Source organism: Mesoplodon mirus (genome assembly GCF_964341445.2).
Source record: "Mesoplodon mirus genome assembly, chromosome: 19".
NCBI classification, from domain to species: Eukaryota; Metazoa; Chordata; class Mammalia; order Artiodactyla; family Ziphiidae; genus Mesoplodon; species Mesoplodon mirus.
The window spans coordinates 14,947,530-14,971,505 of record NC_138995.1 but is presented as its reverse complement, the minus strand read 5'-3'; the positions used below and the strand labels follow the sequence as shown (position 1 = coordinate 14,971,505).

At 37.2% G+C, this 23,976-nt stretch overlaps 1 protein-coding gene across 2 annotated transcripts in view; it reads left to right on the top strand.

Annotated features, from left to right (window-relative positions):
• The window catches only part of AP1G1 (adaptor related protein complex 1 subunit gamma 1), a gene marked incomplete at its 5' end in the record, with an annotated part of 77,790 nt that overhangs the window by 12,519 nt on the left and 41,295 nt on the right, over positions 1-23,976 (top strand). The window contains one exon of one of the 2 annotated variants that reach the window (XM_082606041.1): positions 14,250-14,453. In XM_082606041.1, the coding sequence (XP_082462167.1) occupies positions 14,253-14,453 (201 nt within the window). Of the gene's footprint in view, positions 1-14,231; positions 14,454-23,976 lie in introns of those variants that run through there. The other variant, XM_082606040.1, reaches the window with a different exon arrangement.

Sequence of the window (23,976 nt, the reverse complement as noted above, 5' to 3'; positions counted from 1 at the left end):
ATTTTCTTTTTTTTTTTTTTTTTTTTTTTGCGGTACGCGGGCCTCTCACTGTTGTGGCCTCTCCCGTTGCGGAGCACAGGCTCCAGACGCGCAGGCTCAGCGGCCATGGCTCACGGGCCCAGCCTCTCCGCGGCATGTGGGATCTTCCCAGACCAGGGCACGAACCCATGTCCCCTGCATTGGCAGGTGGACTCTCAACCACTGCACCACCAGGGAAACCCAAGTATATTTTCTTTAGATAAGACTTCTAGCCTTTAGAATTCAATAAATACAGTATTTAGTGAGTTCCTACTCTTTTAGGCAAGAGGAATACAAGGCTGAATAAAACAAATAAGGATCAGGCTTCAGGGAACTTATTTTTGAGTGGGAAAAATAGGTATTTCAAAGGAAAAAAAGAGGAGAAAAAACAGAGGAGATTATGGCTCCAATGGCTTGGAGGTGGTATTGATGTATGAGGAAAATCTTTATCCCACAAGGGATTTGTGGAGATTTTGTAAAATAAACATTTTCTCCATTTGGGGGATAAAATTTAAGAGAATTGGAACATATGCAGTCTTTTTTTTTTCTGGTCTCTTATACTGTTTAAAATTTTTCTTTCCTATATGAAACATTTATAATTTTAATTACTTTGGGTATGTAAAGTAATCTAATTTAGTTTAAGCTCCAAAACCTAATTTTGTTTGACCATTTTGGGTAGAAATTTTTCCAAAATGAATTTCACACTTCCTTTTTTCTCTATATTTTTCATCATTATTTATCAAATAGACATTAATTAAATAGAATATATTTAACCACAGTCCTTGTACTTTAACAAGTCAGACTTTTAATTTTTCTGTTTCCTTTCTATCCTTGTCCTAGTGTTTTACTTTTTATTATTAGTTTTATAAAAGATGACAAAGAGGGACATTTTATTTTGAAAAAGTGTACAAGCATGTACATATAAAATACATAGACATTTAATCATTGGCTGAAACCATTGAAATACTAAATGTAGGTGGTTAGATGTAAAAGGAGAAGTTGACAGGCACACAGTCATGGTAATAGACTTAAATATATCTTTCTCAGCCTTTGATGGGTCAGGTAGTTAAATTAATAAGAGCAGACAGTATCTGAACTATATAATTTTTAGAAATTGGTTATTCAGTGGATACTCTTTGTTTTCATGTAATTGTTACCTTTATTTTTTAAACAGCTTTATTGAGGTATAATAGACAAAATTGCACATATTTAATGTATAATTTGATGAGTTAGGATATAGTTTTATATTCAGTTTTTTCTACCTTCTGCTTTAAATGTTAAATGTTGATCTTTTTGAACCATTCCTTGATGAACCAGGGTCTTATTATAAAAATGAATTATGGTACTGTTTGTAATTTGTTAATACCCTTAGGACTGTAGGGAGACTTGAAGACTTTTTGCTAGCACACTTAAGTATCATCAGACTACTATGCTCTGTGTGTGTGTGTGTGTGTGTGTGTGTGTGTAAGATAAATACTTTAATTGTGGATATTTTTTAAAAAGCTGTAAATTAAGGTAATTATTGTGGAAGTCAAGGCAGAGATTTACCAGTGATTTGATCTTTTCCTTTTTGATTAATCATTTAACTTTTTTTAATAGTACAGAAGTCAATCAAGTAAGGGCACAAACTTTATTTTTTAAATTGTGGTAAGAATACAATAAGAGCTATCCTCTTGACAAATTTTCAGTTGCACAATATAATGTATAGGCACAGTGTTGTTATAGCAGATCTCTAGAATTTATTAGTCTTGCTACTATGCTTTTGAATGCTTTTTTCTGTTATATGTAAATTTTATTTGTTTGTTTTGCTACCGTTTTTGTTTTTTCCCTTGCTGTTAGGTGACACTTTAACTACCATCAGTGTCCTTTCCTAAAACAGCTTCTTTCTCCTGGCCCCCACACTCTTCAGTTTCTCTGGTTTTCTAATTTGTTCTATTCTGGAAAAGGATGAATAAGAACCTGCAAATAGAGTAAAGTTGATATTCTGTGTAGATGTGTGTTGATGTGATGCTCTTTATTGGCTGCACGAGATTATGAAAATGTGTTTTGGATTCTCAGCTATGTTCCATATAGCTGAGTCATTACTATATACATTATATTCTTACCAAAATTTTTTAAAAAGCATAGAGTTTATTGTTTTTTATGATAGGTGTTTAAGCTGTTGTATTTTAAGGAATCTCGTGGTTTTTGAGTATTTTGAAAAGCAAGTAAAAACTTTTAAAAAATAAGGAAATCCTCAACATTGTAATAAAAGTATGTTATGTTAGTCTACAACATTGATTACATAGATTAGCTGTATTTGAATCTAACTTTTAGAAATGTTTCAGATATAAAGCATATGGAAAATAATAATAAACCTTCACTTACCTACTACCTAGTCTAAGAAATAAAACATCACTAGTATAGCTGAAGTTTCCTGTGTATCACTGCCCCTGATCATATTCCCCTCCCTCCCAGATGTGCCACTGTGTTGGATTTGACCATTATCTTTTATTTTTATTATTATTATTTTTTAATTGATTTATTTATTTTTGGCTGCATTGGGTCTTCGTTGCTGGGCGCGGGCTTTCTCTAGTTGCGGTGAGCGGGGGCTACTCTTCGTTGAGGTGTGCGGGCGTCTCATTGCAGTGGCCTTCAGTAGTTGTGGCTCGTGGGCTCTAGAGTGCAGGCTCAGTAGTTGTGGTGTGTGGGCTTAGTTGCTCCGCGGCATGTGGGATCTTCCCAGACCAGGGCTCGAACCCGTGTTCCCTGCATTGGCAGGCGGATTCTTAACCACTGCGCCACCGGGGAAGCCCCGACCATTATCTTTTACATTCATGTTCTTTCTTATTCTCTTACTGCATTTTTAAAATTGAAGTATAGTTGATTTACAGTGTTTCAGGCATACAGCAAAGTGATTCAGTTATACATATACTCTTACTGCATTTTTGTAGTATCTCTAAAGTATAGGTACTTTCATGTGTTTTAAACCTTTACAAGTATTGATACTGTGTATCTTTCTTCAGCTTGTTTTTGCTCAAAATTATTTTATGCAAGAATAATTTGTTCATATAGCCAACATTATGGCCAACATTTGTTTAGTGATTACTGGGTGCCAGGCACCTTGCTAAGAATTTTACATGTATTCTAATTTAATTCTTGTAACAATCCCTTGAGGTAGGTACTTCACACACACACACACACACACACACATTTTGCAGATGAGGACACAACTCTGAGAGGTTAAGCCATTTACACAAGGACACACAGCTAATAAGTAGTGGAGCTGGGATTCAAACCTAGGTAATTTTTCTCCAGGGTCATCATTTTAAACAATGATAGGGTCATTGGATAAAGATAAGGGTGTACAATCTCTTTAACAGTTCTGAAATCCCCAAAATACCGAAAACCATATGTTCTTCATAATTCTTTTGGTGTTAAAGTCTGATCTGACCAGATATGAGGCTGTTTGTAATATTTATTTCTCTCATTTGGTGTGAATATTCTTATGTGTTACTGCAGAAATATTGTTTGATAATGGAACTGCTGCTCCAGACATAGTGGGCAAATTATGACATACAGTGTAGGTACTGTATTACCTTTATAAAATTCAGGAAATTCTCAGTTCTCCCATAAAGGTTTTGGATGAGAAATTGTGTACTGGTACTGTGCTACAAATATCTTTCTGTATGGGATTTTAGATTTCTTTGGCTGATCCAGAAATCACTAAATTTCACAAAAGAAAAAATTTCTAATTATATTGAGTTAGTTTGGCCATGACAAAATTTGGCTTATCATAAATACAATTTTCTGTTCTGTCATTGATTAGCAATTTCTGCTTTTTATTTTATTTTATTTATTTATATTTTTTGCGGTACGCGGGCCTCCCACTGTTGTGGCCCCTCCCACTGTTGTGTCTCCTCCCGTTGCGGAGCACAGGCTCCGGATGCGTAGGCTCAGCAGCCATGGCTCACAGACCCAGCCGCTCCGCGGCATGCGGGATCCTCCCAGACCAGGGCACGAACCCGTGTCCCCTGCATCGGCAGGCGGACTCTCAACCACTGCGCCACGAGGGAAGCCCTGATTAGCAATTTCTGCTTTTTGTTGTGTGGCTGGAATGTAAAAATCTGTTTTCCTCAGTAGACTGAGATCTTAAGGACAGAGACTGTGTCCTTGCCAGTCCCCAGCACCTACTGCAATGCCTGGCATAGAGAATGCTCAGCAAATATTTGTTGAATGAGTGATTGGCACTTACTGGTATAACGTGTTTCCCTTACGTGTTACTTAGGTCATCTCTGGGGTAGTGTGACTAATTGAATTGAACAAAGAAGGAAAAAGAAGAGGTGCATGTAGCTAACTTCTGATTCCAAAGTTTTTACATTCTCCCTTTCCATTTTGAAATGGATTTAAATGATGCTAATGTTGATGTCATTTATGATGTTGTATTCTCTGTTTTATAACTGTAGTCCTGGGCTGAATGGGCCCTGAACTGTTAAACTTTTTGTTTCTTTTTCATTTTCATTTTCATTTTCTGATTAAAGACCTTGATCCTGCTGCTTTCTGAATTTAAGATTCTCAAACTTAATGGCTGTATTTCAGTTAAGTGTAGTATATGATATTTTGTTCCTTATTAAAGTTTGGTTTAGTTTATTTTTTCCTTGTACAGAGATGCTTGTACAGATGCTTTGACTGTACAAGCAGTCAAATGAAGGGAGTACCTTTAGACCTTTCAGTACTGACCTATGTATCTTTTCTACTGTCTTCTGTTCTTTATGTCCTTTTGCCATTTTATTATTCTGTGCCCAATATTTTTTCCGACATATTCCAGTTTGCTATTTATCTCTTCAACTGTGTCTGGTCTGCTGTTAAGTTCATTAGTTACTTCCTTACTCCAATTTATATACTTTATTTGCAGAATTTCCATTTTGTTATAATTTATAATTTCCAGTTCTCTGTCAAATTGTCTGTTTTGTCATTTAATTTTTGATCAGGTGACTAAAATTAATTTATAGTTCATATTTGATAACCTCTTTATCTTTCTAATTTATATGCTCTAATTTTTTAGCTAACATACAGTAAAATCGACCTTTTTTGGAGTGTACAGTCCTGTGAACTTTAATACATGTATAGATTTATGTAATAACCACCACAATTAGCATACAGTTCTATCATCTCAGAAAAACTTCCACAGGCTGTCCCTTTTTAGTCTCCCCAACCGTAACCTCTGGCAACCATTGATCTGTTCTCCATCATTATAGTTTTGTCTTCTTGAGAATTTCATATAAATGGAATCATTCAATATGTAACCTTTTCTGAGACAGTTTTCTTTCATTAGGCATAATACCTTAGAGCTGTGTAATGCCATGTAGCAATAGTTTGTTCCCTTTTAAATTGCTACACAGTGTTCCATTTTTATGGATTTACCACATTTTATTTCCAGTTTTTGGCAATTATGAACAGAGCTGCTATAAAAATTCATGTATAGGTTTTTGTGTGAACAAAAGTTTTCATTTTTCTATGATAAATTCCAAGTTGTGGGATTGCTGGGTCGTATGGTAAGCATATGTTTTAAGTTCATAAGAAACTGTCAAACTGTTTTCCGGAATGGCAGTACCATTTTGCATCCCCTCCAGCGGTGTATGAGAGTTCTATTTGCTCTGCATCCTCCCCAGCACTTGGTGGTTTAGCCATTCTAATAGGTGTGTAGAAGTATCTTACTGTGGTTTTAATTTCTATTTCTCTAATGCCTAATGTAGTTGGGCATCTTTTAAATATGCTTATTTATTATCCTTATACCTTTTTGGTAAAGTATCCATTTTAATCTTTTGCCTGTTTTAAAAAATTGGGTTGGTTTGTTTTAACTGTTGTGTTTTTAAGAGTTCTTTAGGGCTTCCCTGGTGGCGCAGTGGTTGAGAGTCCGCCTGCCGATGCAGGGGATGCGGATTCGTGCCCCGGTCCTGGAGGATCCCACATGCCGCGGAGCGGCTGGGCCTGTGAGCCGTGGCCGCTGGGCCTGCGCGTCTGGAGTCTGTGCTCCGCAACGGGAGAGGCCGCGACAGTGAGAGGCCCACGTACCGCAAAGAGTTCTTTATATGTTCTGAATACATACATGTCCTTTATTGATATGTGATTTGCAAATATCCCAGTCTCTGTAACTTGTCTTTTCATTTTCTTAGTAGTGTTTTCATAGCACAAAAGTTTGTACTTTTTATGAAAAAAAAGTACAGTTTTATCATTTTTTTCTTTTATGGGTTGTGCCTTTGGTATAATGTCTAAGAATTCTGCCTAACCCCAGGTCATGAAGGTTCTCTCCTATATTTGCTTCTAAAAGTTGGGTTGTGCCTTTGGTATAATGTCTAAGAATTCTGCCTAACCCCAGGTCATGAAGGTTTTCTCCTATATTTTCTTCTAAAAGTTTTATAGTTGTATGTTTTACATTTAGATCTATGATCCATTTTGAGTTAATAGGTGTGAAATTTAGGTCAAGGTTCATTTTTTTGGCATATGGATGTCCAGGTGTGATGTGCATTGAGTTGTTCATACTATTACCTAATTATCCTTTTAATGTTTGTGGTGATATCCCCTCTTTCATTCCTAATAATTGGTAATTTGTATTGTTTCTCTTTTATCGTCTGGTCAGAGGTTCATCAATTTTATTGGCCTTTTCAAAGAACCAGGTTTTGGTTTCATTGACTTGATATATTTTTTTGTTTTTAATTTAATTGATTTCTGGGTTTTTAAAAATTATTATTATTTGCTTTTTTCTAGTTCTTTTGGGTTTGCTATTTTTCTAGTCTTGTTTTTTTTTTTTGCTGCGCCACACAGCTCAGGGGATCTTAGTTCCCCGACCAGGGTTGACCACGGATGACCTGGATTGAACCCGTACCCTCAGCAGTGAAAGCTTGGAGTCCTAACCACTGGACTGCCAGGGAATTCCCTCTAGTTTCTTTTTTTTTTTTTTTTTTTTTTTTCTTTTTGCGGTATGCGGGCCTCTCACTGTTGTGGCCTCTCCCGTTGCGGAGCACAGGCTCCGGATGCGCAGGCCCAGCGGCCATGGCTCACGGGCCCAGCCGCTCCGCGGCATATGGGATCCTCCCAGACCGGGGCACGAACCCGTATCCCCTGCATCGGCAGGCGGACTCTCAACCACTGCGCCACCAGGGAGGCCCTCCCTCTAGTTTCTTAAAGTAGAACCTTATATTGTCAGATTGTTGACATGTTTCTTCTGTTCTTATACAAGCATGTAATGCTGTGTGTTTCCCACTAAGCACTGCTTTAGTGTATAACTCAGATTTTGATGTGTGTTTATGTTTTTGTTCACTGTATTTACAAATTTCCCTTGATATTTTCTCTTTTACCCATGGATTATTTCGGAATGTATTGTTTAATTTCCAAGTACACAGAGTTTTACAGTTAGCTTTCTGTTACTGATTTCTAGTTTAATTCCCTTATAGTCAGAGACCGTATTTTGTATAATTTCCATTCGTTTAATTTATTAACTTTTTTTTTTTTTTGGCTGCGTGGCTTGTGGAATCTCAGTTCCCCAACCAGGGATTGAACCCCGGCCATGGCAGTGAAAGCACCAACTCTTAACCACTGGACCGCCCGGGAATTCCCTTTTTTTTTTTTTAATGGCCCAAGACATGGTCTATTTTGGTGAATGTTCTGTAATTGAGAAGAATGTATATTCTGTTGTTGTTGGTTGGGGTGTTCTATAGATATTGGTTAGATCCCGTTAGTTGACAGTGGCACTCAAGTCTTTTACACCTTTGCTGATACTCTGTCTATAGTTCTGTTCTTAGAAAGCACGTTGAAGTCTCTAACTATAATTGAGTGGTAGTTTATTTTTCGTTTCATATCCGTCAATTTTTGCCTCATATATGTTTTAGCACTATTGTCGAATACATTTGCAATTAGGATTGTTGTATTTTCTTGGCGAATTCACCCTTTATCGAGCAGTGGGAGGATAGGGGGTGATTTACGCCATGCTCTTAGAATCACAGCTCCTCTGGTCGAAGAGAAGAGTCTCCCTTTCCCCGTTTCTAGGTGCCTGTCTGGCTGTTACTGCCATTGCTTTTCTGCCACAGCCTGCACCGTTGCAGTATTGCCTAGGGGCATGGGTGGAGCGAAGGACAAAACTAAACAAAAGAGAGCCTTTTCCTCCATTGTCCTTTGTATTTCTTTCCCTGCTCCTTGGACCAGAAAGAGAGGGTTTTTCTTAGAGTTCCTTATCTGTACCCAGTGAGCACTTCTGGGTTTTGGGCTGCCCTTGGGTACAGGCTGGGCAATACTGGAGGAAAATGATAGCTTCTTGCCAGCTTGAGGGAACTTCAAATTCTGCTCTTTCTCCAGTCTGCTTGCTGTCATTTATTTTTCAGAGTCCTCAGGTAGCTGTGGCAAGCATTTTGTTTGGGATTTTAGTTGCATTCAGAGGAGAGAGAGGCAGGAGTCTCCATGGAGTGTTGTTTATACCCATCTTCACTGGAACCAGAACTTTTTGTTTAGTTTTGATCTTAGAATATATTCTGAAATATACTAAATTCTGTACTATGTAAGTAAACTTTTGCTTTTCATTCATGCCTATGTGGACAAAAAAAAAAATGTTGCCTGCCATTTCAGTAAACAAAGAGTGTTGCCCGCCATCAAGCCATCAGCCGCTGCTGCCCCTGCAGCCCCCCAGTGGTGCACCCTGAAGGGAATTCAGGATGGAGAAAAACAGGATACCAGCCCTCAGTAGTTAAGATGCATATCAAAGGAATGATTTCAGTAAACCTAGACTCTTGCATTTTCCCATACATAGAAAAGCACTAAAATCATTAACTTAAGATGTCTGTTTTTTGTGATTAACATCTTTTTTTTTTTTTTTTTACGGTACTCGGGCCTCACTGTTGTGGCCTCTCCCGTTGCGGAGCACAGGCTCTGGAGGCGCAGGCTCAGCGGCCATGGCTCACGGGCCCAGCCGCTCCACGGCATGTGGGATCTTCCCGGACCGGGGCACAAACCTGTGTCCCCTGCATCGGCAGGCAGACTCTCAACCGCTGCGTCACCAGGGAAGCCCTGTGATTAATATCTTTTGATGTTTGACTACATGTTTCTTTTTGTATTGTTTTGTTTCCCACAAAAACTCATATGTGTCCTGGCTTCTCCGTTACCTCTTTGGAGCAGTCCCTCAGAGCTGTCTGAGAGGCTCTATCCCTGGCTATAGTCTCCAGTAATGCCCCGAATAAAACATAATTCTCAACTTCTGTGTGCATTTTTTTAGTTGACACCTATTAAGATATTTTCCTGTGATATATAAAGAAGTCAAGTAGTAGTAAGTTGTCATAGCCCAAGGGAACAAAATTACTGCTATTCTCTAAGCTAGAGGCAGCCTGGTATTAGAGGAAGAGTGCCGAATGGGGGAATCATGAGACATGAGTCGGGCTAGCAACTAATTCTGTGACCTTGTGTGAGGTAGTTAACATCCTGCATCCTCAGTTTCTTCCATAAAAAAAAAACAGAGAGACTTCCCTGGTGGTCCAGTGGTTAAGACTGTGCTTCCAGTGCAAGGCCTGCAGGTTTGATCCCTGGTCGGGGAACTAAGATCCCACATGCCGCATGGTGCGGCCAAAAAAAAAAAAAAAGCTAGTGGAATAAACTATATTTCTGTGATTCTGAGGCTGATAGCTGAGAAATTGCTCCAGGTAACTTGTTTTTCTCTCAGCTGGCTTAAACTTTTGTGATTTTTCCCATTGGACTGTACGTTTTGGGACTAGATTTAGGCTTTTTCTAATAGTCTTTGTTTGCTCTGTAGAATCATTGAGGTCTTCCTAGAGAGAAGTTATTTCTTAGCAGAGTATTACCACTGATCTCGATTGATTTTTAGATTTCTCTTGTTCCCCACACACCAAGTTAGGGTTGATAATAAATAATATTCTCTTTGGAAGTACAGGGACTTCCCTGGCAGTCCAGTGGTTAAGACTCCGTGCTTCCAGTGCAGGGGGCATGGGTTCGATCCCTGGTCAGGGAATAAGCTCCCACATCTGCACAGAATGGCCAAAAGATAAAAAAAAAAAAAAAAAAAAGAAGGAAAGAAAGTACAGTGACTGGACTTTAGACAGTCGAAAACTGATTTTATATTTAGTTCTTGATCTCTGAGAGCTGTAGTAGCTTTATGCTTTTCTTATATTTCACTATGTTGAAAGAATATAGAGTATGTTGGTTTTGCTTACCCTTAAATTTTGTTTTATCCTGAAGTCCGTGGTATTTATGGTTATTGTGAAAAGTAGTTCTTTATTTAGATCTCTATTATTTTTTATTATTTATGAAAAATTTTAAGGATTGAAATGCCTTGTTTGTCGAGGCTTTTTGACTTTTAAAAAGCTTTTGGTTATGAACAATTTCTAATACACATGAAAATAGAGAATAATATAATGTACCATCATGTATTTATCATATACCTTCATCAGTGATCAATATTTTGCCCATTTTGTTGCATATTTTTCTCTCCTATTTTCCTTCCTCAATATTTTTTCCCCCGGGAGTTTTTTTTTTTTAATATTTATTTATTAATTTATTGCTGCGTTGGGTCTTAGTTGCGGCACTTGGGATCTTCATCGTGGCATGCGGGATCCTTCTTTGCGTGCAGGCTCTTTGTTGTGGTGCTTGGGCTTCTCTCTAGTTGTGGCACATGGGCTTAGTTCCTGGACTAGGGATCGAACGCACATCCCCTGCATTGGAAGGTGGATTCTTAACCACTGGACTACCAGGGAAGTTCCTCCCCCGGGAGTATTTTAAAACAAATCCTAGCAATCATATAATTTCATGTATATATAATGTTTATTTATTTATTAAAAAAAATTTTTTTTTGGCCGCACCGCATGGCATGTGGGATCTTATGTCCCCCTGCATTGGAAGTGCTGAGTCTTAACCACTGGACTACTGGGGAAGTCCAATATAATGTTTATTTTTGAAGTATTGGGAAGAACTCTTGGAGTTTTAATACCAGGTTCAGGTGCTAGCTCTGTCAGCTACCGCCTTTGTGACGTTAAGCAAGTTGAACAGTTGCTTTAAGACCAAGTTTCCTCAAAGGCAAAGTGGGGATAATGATTTTCTGCCCTTACTTCAAAATGATCTAAGGGACAAATGAGATGATGAAGATAATAAATGTAAAAGTGCTTTGTAAACTACAAACGCTAGACCCTTGAATAGTTCTGTTAAAAAAATAACAAAAGAGGGCTTCCTTGGTGGCACAGTGGTTAAGAATCTGCCTGCCAGTGTAAGGGACACGGGTTTGAGCCCTGGTCCAGGAAGATCCCACATGCCGCGGAGCAACTAGGCCCGTGCGCCACAACTACTGAGCTCTGCACGCTAGAGCCCACGAGCCACAACTACTGTAGCCCACGTGTCTAGAGCCCGTGCTCTGCAACAAGAGAAGCCACTGCAATGAGAAGACCACGCACCGCAACGAAGAGTGGACCCTGCTCAACCCAACTAGAGAAAGCCTGCACGCAGCAACGAAGACCCAACACAGCCAAAAATAAATAAATAAAATAAATTTATTTTTTTAAAAAAGTAACAAAACAGCCTTATACAGGTAGTTTTGCATAGTTTAGGACACACAATCTTAAGAGGTCCAATATACCAGAGCATATCAATACCTAGGGAACTTTTCTAAATTCCTAATGTACTATCCCTACCTTGAGGATTGATACCATAGTGAACTGATTGGAGTGAGACATCCTCCTGGTATATTAGATTAGAACAACATTGAAAATCATTGGTTTAGGATTCCACAGCTAATATGTACTGAAGGTGATTGTAATGATTATCTAATTCTATCATTTTTCTTAACTTTGAGGTATAATATGTATAAAATAAAATGCAACTATTTTAAGTATACAGTTTGGTGAATTTCAAGAAGTGCATATATCCATTTCTATCACTCCAGAAGGTTTCCTTGCATCCCAGTCCAGTCCCTATCTTTATCCTCTCAGGTAATCATTGATCTCTTTGCCATCACTGTAGGTGAGACTTGTCTTTCTTAGAGTTTCATGTAAGTGAAATCATACAACATGTACTCTCTTGTTCTTGTTTCTTTTGCTCAGCAGAATGTTTCTGAAACTCTTGTATGTTGTGTATTGGTTCTGTTTTATTCTGAGAAGTATTCTTTTATAGGGGTATACTGATTATGATTCACCTGTTTATGGACATTTGGGTTGTTTCCAGTTTTTGGCAATTATAAATGAAGCTTCTTTGAACATTTGTGTACATGTCTTGGTGAGAATATATATTTTCATTTCTCTTGGGTAAATATGGAGTGGATTTGCTGAATCATATGCCAAGTGTATATTTAACTTTATATGAAGTTGCCAAACTGTTTTCCAAAGTATTTGAACCATTTTACATTCCCATGAGCAGTCTGTGCAAGTTCATTTGTTCTATATTTTTGCCTACAATTTTAGCCATTCTAATGGTGTGGAATGATATCTCTTTATAGTTTTAATTTGCATTTCCCTGCTGGCTGATGACGTTAGCATCTTTTCATGGCTTACAGCCATTCACATACCTTCTTTTGAGAAGTGTCTATTCAAATCTTTTCCCCATTTTTAAGTAAGATTGTTTTATTTTTGAGTTGTAGAACTATATATTCTAAATACAAGTCCTTTGTAGGATAGGAATTGTATTATTTCTCTTTCTGTGGCCTGCCTTGTTTTTATAATGACATCTTTTGAAGGGTAAAAGTTTAAAAATTTTATAAAATGCGATTTATTAATTTTTTCTTTTGTATTTTTTGCTTGTGTATGAAATGATTGCTTAACTCACATTTCCAAAGATTTCCTTCTGTGTCCCATTTTGAGTTAATTTTTGTGTATTGTGTGAGGTTAGGGTCCAGGGTTAATATTTTTCTTCTCATGTAGATATCCAGTTGTGCCAGCACCATTTGTTGAAAGACTATCCTTCCTCCTATTGAATAACCTTGACCCCTTTGTTGACCCCTTTGTTGAAAATCAGTTGAACATATTTGTGTAGGTCTATTCCTAAACTTTCTGTTTTGCTCCATTATTCTGTGTCTGTCCTTAAATTAAGTTCCACAGTGTCTGGATTACTGTAGCTTTGTAGTATTTCTTGAAATTAGGTAGTGCAAATTCTCCACCTGTGGTTTTTTTTTTTAATTTTCGTAATTGTTTTGTCTATTATAGGTCCTCTGTTGTTATTATTATTATATTTATTTTTTAAAATATTCATGAGAATATGACACCAGTAGTCTTCTGGACAAAAATTTGTCACCTGCCATTTCAGTAAACAAAGGATGTTGTAGCTGTGAAGCCATCAGCCACTGCAGCTGTCCCCCATGGTGCACCTTTAGGGGAATTCTGGATGGAGAAAAACAGGATACGGGCCCTAGATAGTTAAGATGCATATCAAAGGAATGATTTCAGTCAGCCCAGACTCTTGCATCTTCCCATACGTAGAAAAGCACTAAAATCGTTACCTTGAGACGTCTGTTTTTGTGATTAGCAGTCATCTTTTGATGTTCAACTACATGTTTTTTTTCCACAGCAAAACCTGTATATCCTGGCTCCTCCCTTACTTCTTTGGAAGAGCTATCTGAGATGCTGTATCCTGGGCGTCAGTAATGCCCTGAATAAAACATAGTTCTCAGCTCTTAGGTTGTGCGTTTTCTTCAGTTGACACTTTTGTATGCTGGGATCAGTTTATTATTTTTTTCCTCATCACATTTTCAAAGAGTACCTAGGATCCTGAGATGATTATGCTTCTTGGAAAGGTGTTTAAATCTGATATTTGGTCTTTTCTCCTAATCTTTCATTTTGTTGAATTGAGCTTTGATTATGATCATATTCAGTATTTATCTGATACTTTGTTGAGCTTTGTTGAGTTTAACAACAGTTGAGCAGAAAATATCTATCTTCTTAAAGGTTAGGCATAGGCCTTTCCTTAATTTAAGGATTGCCTAAAGATTTGGGTTGAGTTAGTTTCTAAGATAGTTTGATATTAGTGATAGGCTTTACATCATTGGTGTATTTTATGTCTTATTTTGCTTTAGTTAATACTTAACATTTTTATTTGTGTTCTTTCCAGAGGTTTAATGAATTGAGGGGTTTGTATGTAATAGCTTTGCAGGAACTTTGTATTACTGGACTCAGCAAGTCTTAAATTCTTAAAAATCAGAAATGTGTGTGGGAAGTTGTGTGAATGGTTTTGGTAGTAAAAAATGTGAACGTCTTTATTTAATGTCTTTCTATATCCAGAGGATGCCAGCCCCCATCAGATTGCGGGAGCTGATCCGGACCATCCGGACAGCCCGAACCCAAGCCGAAGAACGAGAAATGATCCAGAAAGAATGTGCTGCAATTCGGTCATCTTTTAGAGAAGAAGACAATACGTACCGGTGTCGGAATGTGGCAAAATTACTATATATGCACATGCTGGGCTACCCTGCTCACTTTGGACAGGTAGGCTGGGCTGAGACCACATCTAGCAAGGGTACTCTTATTTTAATGTCAATAGGTCAGGGATTGTCAGTCTTTCCTGTTGGGGAGGACAGGCTATTTTTGATGTCCTTGTAGTCTGATTATTATGGACTGAGGGTAGAATTGAGAGAGAAAGCTGCAGACCTGGGAAGGCATGATATTGCCATCAATTCCTTTCAATTGGGAATCTCTCATTTTGTGGATTAGGGTATGTTTTGATGGTGGCAGTGAGTTTAAAGATTGACCGGGATTAACCAGTAGAATGTGATTGTTCTGTCAGAGGGCCTGGACTATAATGAGTATACATTTAAGAAAAGTTTGCTAAATGTTTTCTTAATTATTTCCTCAGTGCAGTGATATTATGAGGAACACTCCCAACAGATGTTTTTAAGTAAAAGAAATTAGATGGTTGCCAAGTAATAGCATTTAAGGATTTTGTCCTAATTACCTCATTCCTTGATAGCTATAACCACTGTGCAGGTCTGCCTCTTGATTTGCTCCCACATACAAACACATACAGCCAGTCTGGGCATGATATTCTTGGTGATAAGTGCTTTCTTCTTTCCACGTTTGTATGTGGTAAGGGAGAAGGGTATAGTGGGTTGTTTTTTAATTCTTATGAGTGCTATTAAATTTTATTTCACTTAAGAATTTAATTATATGCTAAGTAGTCTTTTTATGGAAAAGACTGCAAAATTAAAAGAAACAATGTGCAATATTAGGTACAAGTAGAAAAAAATACTACCCATATTTGCATTATTCAAAGATAATATTGTTAATGTTTTGATATATTTATCAGGAAAGATGGTCATCAGTTTATCTTCTGTTCAGCTCATTAACTTCAGTGGAAGGAGATTCCCTCACCCTTAGGTTAAAATTAAAAAGTAATGGGATTGAATCTTACCAGGCTGACTTGGGTTACTTTTATGCTCATTTTGGGGCAGGAAATGAGATCAGCCTCTCTAGAAATACATGTTTGAGAGTGGGAGAACATTAATTCCCCAAAGGAAAATTGAGGTGTTACTATCAGAGGAAAGGACCAGATACTAGGCAGTCAAAAACAACAGCTGTCTTCTATAAATAAATGTCACATGCTTTTACTATATCAGAAATGGATCTAGGTGTGGTTATCCATGTAGTACGTGACATAATTAGTATAAAGCAAATAGATGTTCATATATTCTTTTTGGTTGATTTTAAGTAGACTCATAAAGTTAGATAGTCAAGTGAAGGGAAGACTCCTAATCCTTCCACTCAGAGAGTACTGCTGTTAATATCATGGAAACAGTAGACTTATGTACTCCAAAGGGTGTACTTTAAAGACAAACTCTTGAATTTAAAATCATAGGATAGACTTTGGTGATATTTCATTTTGTAAAGGAGCTTTCTCTATATATATCTGTTAAGATTTATTTTTATAACATGTTTAAATAAAACTGCTTTTCAGGTCTGTCTAGGTGTTTTGGAACTTAATTAGATAAAACATTTAAGTCTTAGGCGGAGAGTGTTCACACTCAAGGAAAGTACTAAAAAAAAAGATTTTTCTGAGTGGGAATAGGAGTCATCATTTTAAGGCCCTCATTCTGTTGGAATAAGGGAATAAGGGAATTCAAACATTCCCTCTGAGTAAGTCACGGCCCTATCGATATCAGTAATTTGGTACCCTACCCATTGGAATTGGCTTTATAATGTACCCATAAAAAGGTTCCCATCAAGATTCTCTCTTCTGCATGTATGAATCACAGGGTCATTTTCATTCAATTATGTGTAAAAACTGCCAGCCTTTAGTTGCATCTTATTTGTCAGATGTGCACTGTTCGTTATGATAGCCACTAGCTGTGTAGCCACTGGTCTTTGGAACTGTGGCTAGTTCAACTGAGGTGCATATTAAAGGAAAATAAATTTTGGGTGGGTACTCGATGCAGTTATTGGAAAACTTTTAAATATGTTTTAAAACCCGAGTATGTGAACCTTTTATCAGTTGTAAGTTTCATGGAATCTAAATACAGGTCACATATTTCTGATGGATATGTAGTGTACAAATTAAGATGTGCTGTAAGTGTAAAATACATACTGTATTTAGAAGCCGTAGTACAAAAGAAAGATGTAAAACAGCTAACTAATAATTTATACGCTGATTATGTGTTGAAATGATACTTTAGATATATTGGGCTGAATAAACTATATGATTAAAGCTAATTTCACCTGTTTCTTTTTCTTTTTTACTGCAGTATCTACCATGATACTGTACAACAGAAATTAAATATAAGCCAGATGTATAATTTAAAATTTTCTAGTAACCATATTTTAAAAGTCTTATTTAAATTTTACAGTCAAACCCATGAGGTAGGTAGTATCCTCATAGTACAGATGAGGAAACTGAAATTTAGAGTTTAAGTGACTTAAGTGACTCAACCTTGTATAACTCTAAAACCTATTCATTCTTTGTGTTGAGTTTAAATCTATAAATAGCTATTTGCATTAAGTTAATTAATTATTTTAGCCCTGCCTTGCAGTAAAAAGGATTTGAGATGGCATATGTCACCAGCATCTATTTAAAAGGGAAAAAGAATAGTAGAAGGTAAGAGTTAGGAGAAGGAAGAATTCAGAACACAAGGCCTGTGTAGTTGCTCTGGGGGAGGCAGCTCAGGCAAGAAAATAAAGATTCAGTTATGTGGTTATTATTACTAGAATTTAAGAGCACAGCTGCGGGAACCAGACTGCCTCGATGTGAATTGGCTTTGTTACTTTGCTGTCTGTGTGGTTTTGAGCAAGAACCTTATTAACCTTTCTTGTTTCCTCATATGTAAAATGGGGATATTCGTAATACTACTTTATAGGGTTATTCTAAAGGTTAATTAAATTAATAAATGTTAAATATTTATGTTTTGTTCTTAAAAAACTATCAGACATTACCAATTTTACCATTTCCTAAGGGACAGCAAACAAAATTTAGGAAAAGCACTGAATTCTAAAAGGGATGTTCTTTCTTGGGTCTTTTACTTAGGGCTGTTTTAGTAATGTAAGAGACAATATCCTCAACATTTTTACAACATAAGCAATGATAGATTTCCTGTAGGGTGTGTAACCTTTCACGTGCCTGGCTTAGACACAGCCCAGAAATAAAGTTGAATATCTGAAGAAGTCGGTAGATTGCAGGAGTAGAAAATGGTGGCTCAGGGCCCAAATTCTTCACAGATGTATTTTGTTTGTCCTGCACAGTACTTAAAATTGTTTTGAGTTTGCTGTCTACGTATAAAAATCAAAGAACTTCTCATGGAAGTCTGGATTTCTAGTTTCTCTGAGAAAGTCAGAGGATTTGGCAACACTGGATCCACATTTTCACATGGTAGTAGTAGGCTGGGGACCTTCACCAGGCTGGGCATGCGTTCTGTTTCTCCCCAGTTCCATCCTGGCCTGCTGTACCCAATTACCTGTCTGCAATAGTCTTCCTCTCCATCAATAAAGTATAGTATAGCATTTCACTTCCTTAGGTTCTCTAAAGTTTTACAGTATTCTCCATAAGGTCTTACACATCTTTGGTGAAGCTTATTGCTAGGTTCCTTGGAGCTCTTGTTCCTATTGGAAATAGCATTCTTTAAATTTTTTAATAATTATGTTATAGGTATATAGAAATATAATTGATTTTTGTCTATTTATCTGCCTAGCAACATTACTTAGTCCTAAGAGTCCCTGTGGACTCTATTGTTTCCATATGGTCAGCAATACTGTCTGCAAATGATGGCAGTTCCCTTCCTTTTCCATCCTTAAACATTTTCTTATTTCCTTACTATACTGTACATGTAGAACAATATTGAAAAGAAGAGGTGATAGTAGGCATCCTTGCCTTGAGCACACTTAAGCTCAGATTGTGGTCTCCAAATACCCTTTTATTCTAAAAGGGTCAGGCCCATTAGAAAGATGGCTGATCCCAAATCTGGGGCAGGAAATGTACAAAATAAGCTTGGACTGTTGTACTGTACCAGAAGTCAAGAAAAACTACAGAGGTCATTTTAAAAGGATATGGTAGCCACAAGAGGAGGCTGTCATGCCTCAAAATGAGAAAGTTTGAGCTTTTAATAAAAGTAATAATTGTAGTTGAAACATACCAAGTAAGTTTATATCAATGAGTTCATAATAATTTTAAAAATTTTTGAAAACTTCATTGGTCATCTTTGGAGGATACTAGGGAACTGACTCATTATTTTGAAAACTGATAAATAAATGGAAAGAAACAGACATTTATCCTGCTTTTCCTTACCAGTAGTTCCTTATAAAGGAATTATTGCTAAGTTCCTTCTGAAGGAACTATTGGTGATCCAATGGTATATATAGAGGAATTGCTCCTTAGAGGAATAAGCCAGCTAATGAAGAAGGAATGGAAGAATTAGGATATTACCATTTTGTAACCCCTGATGATCATCGGTGCTGCTAATGTCACAGGAGAGACAACCACCAGAAATAATTATATACCTCCTGATGAAAGTTCATACCACCACCTGTGAATTATATTTGCTAAATCAAAACAAAAGAAAAACTGATAAACCTGAATCTGATCAAGCCTCCTTGTCTGTTTAAAAAGAGACGTTTTGGGGCTTCCCTGGTGGCTCAGTGGTTGAGAGTCCGCCTGCCGATGCAGGGGACACGGGTTCGTGCCCCGGTCTGGGAAGATCCCACATGCCGTGGAGCGGCTGGGCCCGTGAGCCATGGCCGCTGAGCCTGCGCGTCCGGAGCCTGTGCTTCGCAACGGGAGAGGCCACAACAGTGAGAGGCCCGCGTACCGCAAAAAAAAAAAAAAAGTTTTATAAGTGTTCATTGTAGTTTTGTTTCTGTTAGGAAAGCATTGGGAACAATCTGTATCTCCACAAAAAGAATAGGTAAGTTGGGCTTCCCTGGTGGCGCAGTGGTTAAGAATCCGCCTGCCAATGCAGGGGACATGGGTTTGAGCCCTGATCTGGGAAGATCCCACATGCCACGGAGCAGCTAAGCCTGTGTGCCACAACTACTGAGCCTGCGCTCTAGAGCCCGTGAGCCACAACTACTGAGCCCGTGTAACACAACTGCTGAAGCCCACGTGCCTAGAATCTGTGCTCCACAACAAGAGAAGCCACGGCAATGAGAAGCCTGCACACTGCAACGAAGAGTAGCCCCCGCTCACCACAACTAGAGAAAGCCCGTGTGCAGCTACGAAGACCCAACGCAGCCAAAAATAAAATAAATAAAATAAATAAATTAATTTAAAAAAAGAATAGGTAAGTTGTAGTATATTCATATATGGGATACTCTATAGCAATGAATATGACTGAATTGGAGCTTCTTGTTTGGATGTGAGTAATGCTCAAAAGATGTTGAGTGAAAAGAGCAGGAATACAATATGATACTTTGTGTAAAGTTTAAAACATTCAAAAACAATTGTCTCTACATGTATAGCTAAGGACATATGACATGACAATGATCAGCAGCAGTTTTGAGTTTTGGTCACTCCTGGGATAGAGAGAGGGAACAGATTGAGGCAGAATATTCAGAGGTATTCAGTTGAATTTGTAATATTAAATTCATCAAAATAAATAGGGTATAATGTTAAGATTTGATAAAGCTCGTTGGTGGGTCAAATTTTTAAGTAAAATATTTCATAATAAATTTTCTCAAGAGAAAAAAAAATGGGATACAGTAGGAATGTTAATGTCAGAAGAATGAAAAAACAGGCTCTGGTCCATATAGATTTTATGTTGCCAAGCTACATAGTGGTAAAGCAGTTATAATCTTGTTCTTCAAAAATGTGTGTGTGTGTGTGTGTGAGAGTGTGTGTGTGTGTGTGTGTGTGTGTGTATAAACTAGAAAGTTATTTCTGAGTATTAAAATGAAATACAAGTAACTAAGACCTAACCAATCAGTTGCAGATCTGTTAATGTTTACAATATTTTAATTGCATCTCTTCATCAAGATGATTGTTCACATTATAAAGCTCAGTGTTAAATTAAAAGCAAATGTATATGTGCATTTGACCTTTTGAGAAATTGTTCTAAAAGCTAACAAAACGAGTGCAGCTTTTTCTAAAGGGCAACCAGATTAAATGCTGATAAAAGGCAATATTTGTACTTGCTTCAGAAAAATGTAACAAGGCCAGAAACTTGGTAAAGTTCTCCTATTAAAAATTGCTTTGAAATTCTAGGAAAATTGGAGCATTGAGTCATTTAGGAAAAGTATGTAAAAATTAAGTTGTTAGGCTTTCTCTCAAATCTACTCCATCAGAATATCCTGGGGGTGACCTATATATATATATATATATATATATATATAAAAATCTTAGAACCCTCCCAGGTGATTTTGATTAGTGATTTTTAAGGCACTGTGTTTGTTCTAAAGGAGGCTGATAACTTCAGTCCCTTAAGGCTTGTTGCTCATGGCTCTCTGGAATGCTTCTGCTGAGAAAATATTCTGAGAAAAATTCAAGGATCAGCTGGAGAGAATTAGGGACTATTTGCCTTGGAAGACATGGAGTGTAGGACAACTGTTAGGGCACTGTCTTCCATGATGTGGCTCAGTTACCTTAGTGATAAGGAAACTAGGCCCGGATTGTTGAAATAGCTCACTTAGGTCTCTTAGCTAGAACCAGGATAAGAGAGGCAAAGCTAACTGGTTTCTTTCTGTTCCACTAAGTGTTATGTAAAGAGATAGAAACTTTTCTCAGATGTTTTCTTAGTTTCTAACCCGAATTGGGTGGCCTTCCTACTTTGTTTTCACAGTAGCTTGTGCATGACTGTCACGGTATATATCTATCATATTTTATGATAAATGTTCAAATGCTGGTTTTATGTGTCCTTCTAACTGTGTATCAGTGAGAATGACTAGCACATTGGTTGGGACACAGCAGGAGCTTTCTAAATTAAAGGAAAACCACAGTGTCTCAAAACACTTGGAAAATAAATATAAAAAAATCAGTGAGTAGCAAAGAGTTACCACAGTCAACCCTTTGGGATGTAGGTGGGGGGAGAGGGAGAAGGTTGCTGTGGATAAGCAAGTATCAATATATTAAGAGCGGTTGTTAAGGAAGAAATTGTTAGTAGGTGAAGAATACAAAATAACTGTCAGCAGAAAAGAGCACAGCCCTTGTGGGGAATAGAGATAAGAAGGGAGCATACTTCTTAACACGTTCCTACGGCATCGCAGGTATGATAGAATAGCGCAGTAATTGCTCATTATGAATTGAAGTTATCTTTAAAAGGTTGTTTCCATTTACTGAGTTATATTTTCATATGAGTTTCTTAAATTTTTCAAAGGCTCTTTCATGAAATGATTCCAAGACTCAAATGCTTTTTTGCTATTTTTTGAAATATATGTTGTTTAACTTTGGAGGGGGAACAAATGATTTCAGTTGTTTTTTTCCTTTTTAATTATAATATTACTGTATTAACTTTTCTAACTACAAGTTAGATGTAAATTCTCTTCATCCTGCAGTTTTTTCTCTCCCAGCCCAATATTATTTATCTTTGAAATAAATAATGACAGTTCATCGATGCAAAATTTAAAGGATACAAAAGGATATACGATGAAAACTCTGCTTTCTATCCTCTTCCAGTCACTTAGTTTCCCTCCTTATAGGCAGCTTGTGGTATTCATTTCTTGACTATACTTCTAGAGACATTTTATACATCTCCAGGCAATGGACATATATATTCTCGCCTCTTCCAAAAATACATTGTAAAATACTGTATGCACTGTCCACTTATTAATCTGTCTTGAAGATTAACCCATACCAATATATAAAGAGCTTCCTTGTACTTATTTTTTTCCAACTTTATTGACATGCTCATGGTAGTAAATACAGCATAGTATTCTGTTATATGTGTGAGTCAATTTATTTAACTGATGTCTTATTAACGGACATTTATTTCCAATCTTACTGTTTAAAGTAATACTACAATGGAATAATATCCATTATTTTGCTCATGTGTGAATATAAATGCATTGTAAGTTCCTAAAAGTGGATTTGTTGAGTCAAAGGGTATGTGTGTTTGTAATTTAGATAGACCAAATCTTTCTTACTACATCTTGTGCCAGTTTATACTGCCATTACTAATGTCCTTGCACTGTTATGACAGTTTTTTATCTTTGCTAATATAATAGGTTAAAAAGTAGTATCTCAATATGGTTTTGATTTGCATTTCTTTTTTAATAACTTCATTGAATCATATTTTGCATATCATATAACACACCCTTTTCAGGTGCACAGGTCAATGATGTTTTAGTAAATTTTCCTAGATGGGTTTGCATTTGTTTTATGAGAAGATTGAACTTCATTTTGTATGTTTGAATTATTTCTTAGTTTGAACTGTCTGTTCAAATTCTTTGACTTATTATATTCGTTGTTGGTCTTTTAAAAAATAAGTTTGTAGAATCCTGTTGTATAGGATTTCATGTCTGTGAAATGAGTTGCAAATATTTTTTCCAAGTTTGTCATTTGTCTTTTGACTTTTGCTCACAGAGTTTGGGGTAAAAGCAAAAGTTTTCTGTTACCTTGGTGGTGGACTGTTTATGGTGGATTTAAAGCCAGATTTGTGGGTTAGCAGTGTTTCACGTGGCAGTTTCAAGTAGCTTTAAGTGAGAAGGAGTAGTACTAGATGGAAGTTGAGGTTGTTGACTAAGGGGTGGATACATTTAATTGGTTACTATTTTTTTTTCTGTTCTGTAACTCATGTAAGTGTTGAGTTGTGTTTTTAGTGATTGCTGCTCAAAAGTGGATGCCCGGGCTTCCCTGGTGGTGCAGTGGTTGAGAGTCCACCTGCCGATGCAGGGGACACAGGTTCGTGCCCCGGTCTGGGAAGATCCCACGTGCCACGGAGCGGCTTGGGCCCGTGAGCCATGGCCGTTGAGCCCGCGCATCCGGAGCCTGTGCTCCGCAACGGGAGAGGCCACAACAGTGAGAGGCCCACGTACAGCAAAAAAAAAAAAAAAAAAAAAAAAAAAAAAGTGGATGCCCTCTCCTCACATTTGCCCACATCCCATTGTATTCTCCTCCAATCATTTTCTTTTTCAACATTTGAAAACCTTGATAACACTTATAATGATGACACGTGGTACAGCCTGAGCTCTATTTGCTGGCCACTGTAAGTGTGAAGTGTGATCAGAGTTAATCCTTCACTGGAGTATGTATTTCAGAGGCCATTTCCAGTATATAATCTTGTATTTTCCCCTCAAATTTGTCACCTTCAAAAAAAAAACAGCAGGTCATTCTTACAGCAAAGTCACTGTACCAACAGGAAATATTAAAAAAGAATTAATTTAGTATTTGTCCCTTTAATTTTAGTTTTTCTTTTGGCTATTTAGTTATTAGGTAAGTTTTAACAGCTGTCACAAAAAAACAACAAATTGTACTCACCAGTCATCAGTGACTTCTGGTGTGCTTATCTTAAAACTTGGCCTTTAAAAATGTGAAGTAATATTAATGCCTGAGTGTCCTTCTCATTAGTTCACCTTAAGAAAAAAAATTTGGATAGTTTGTGTA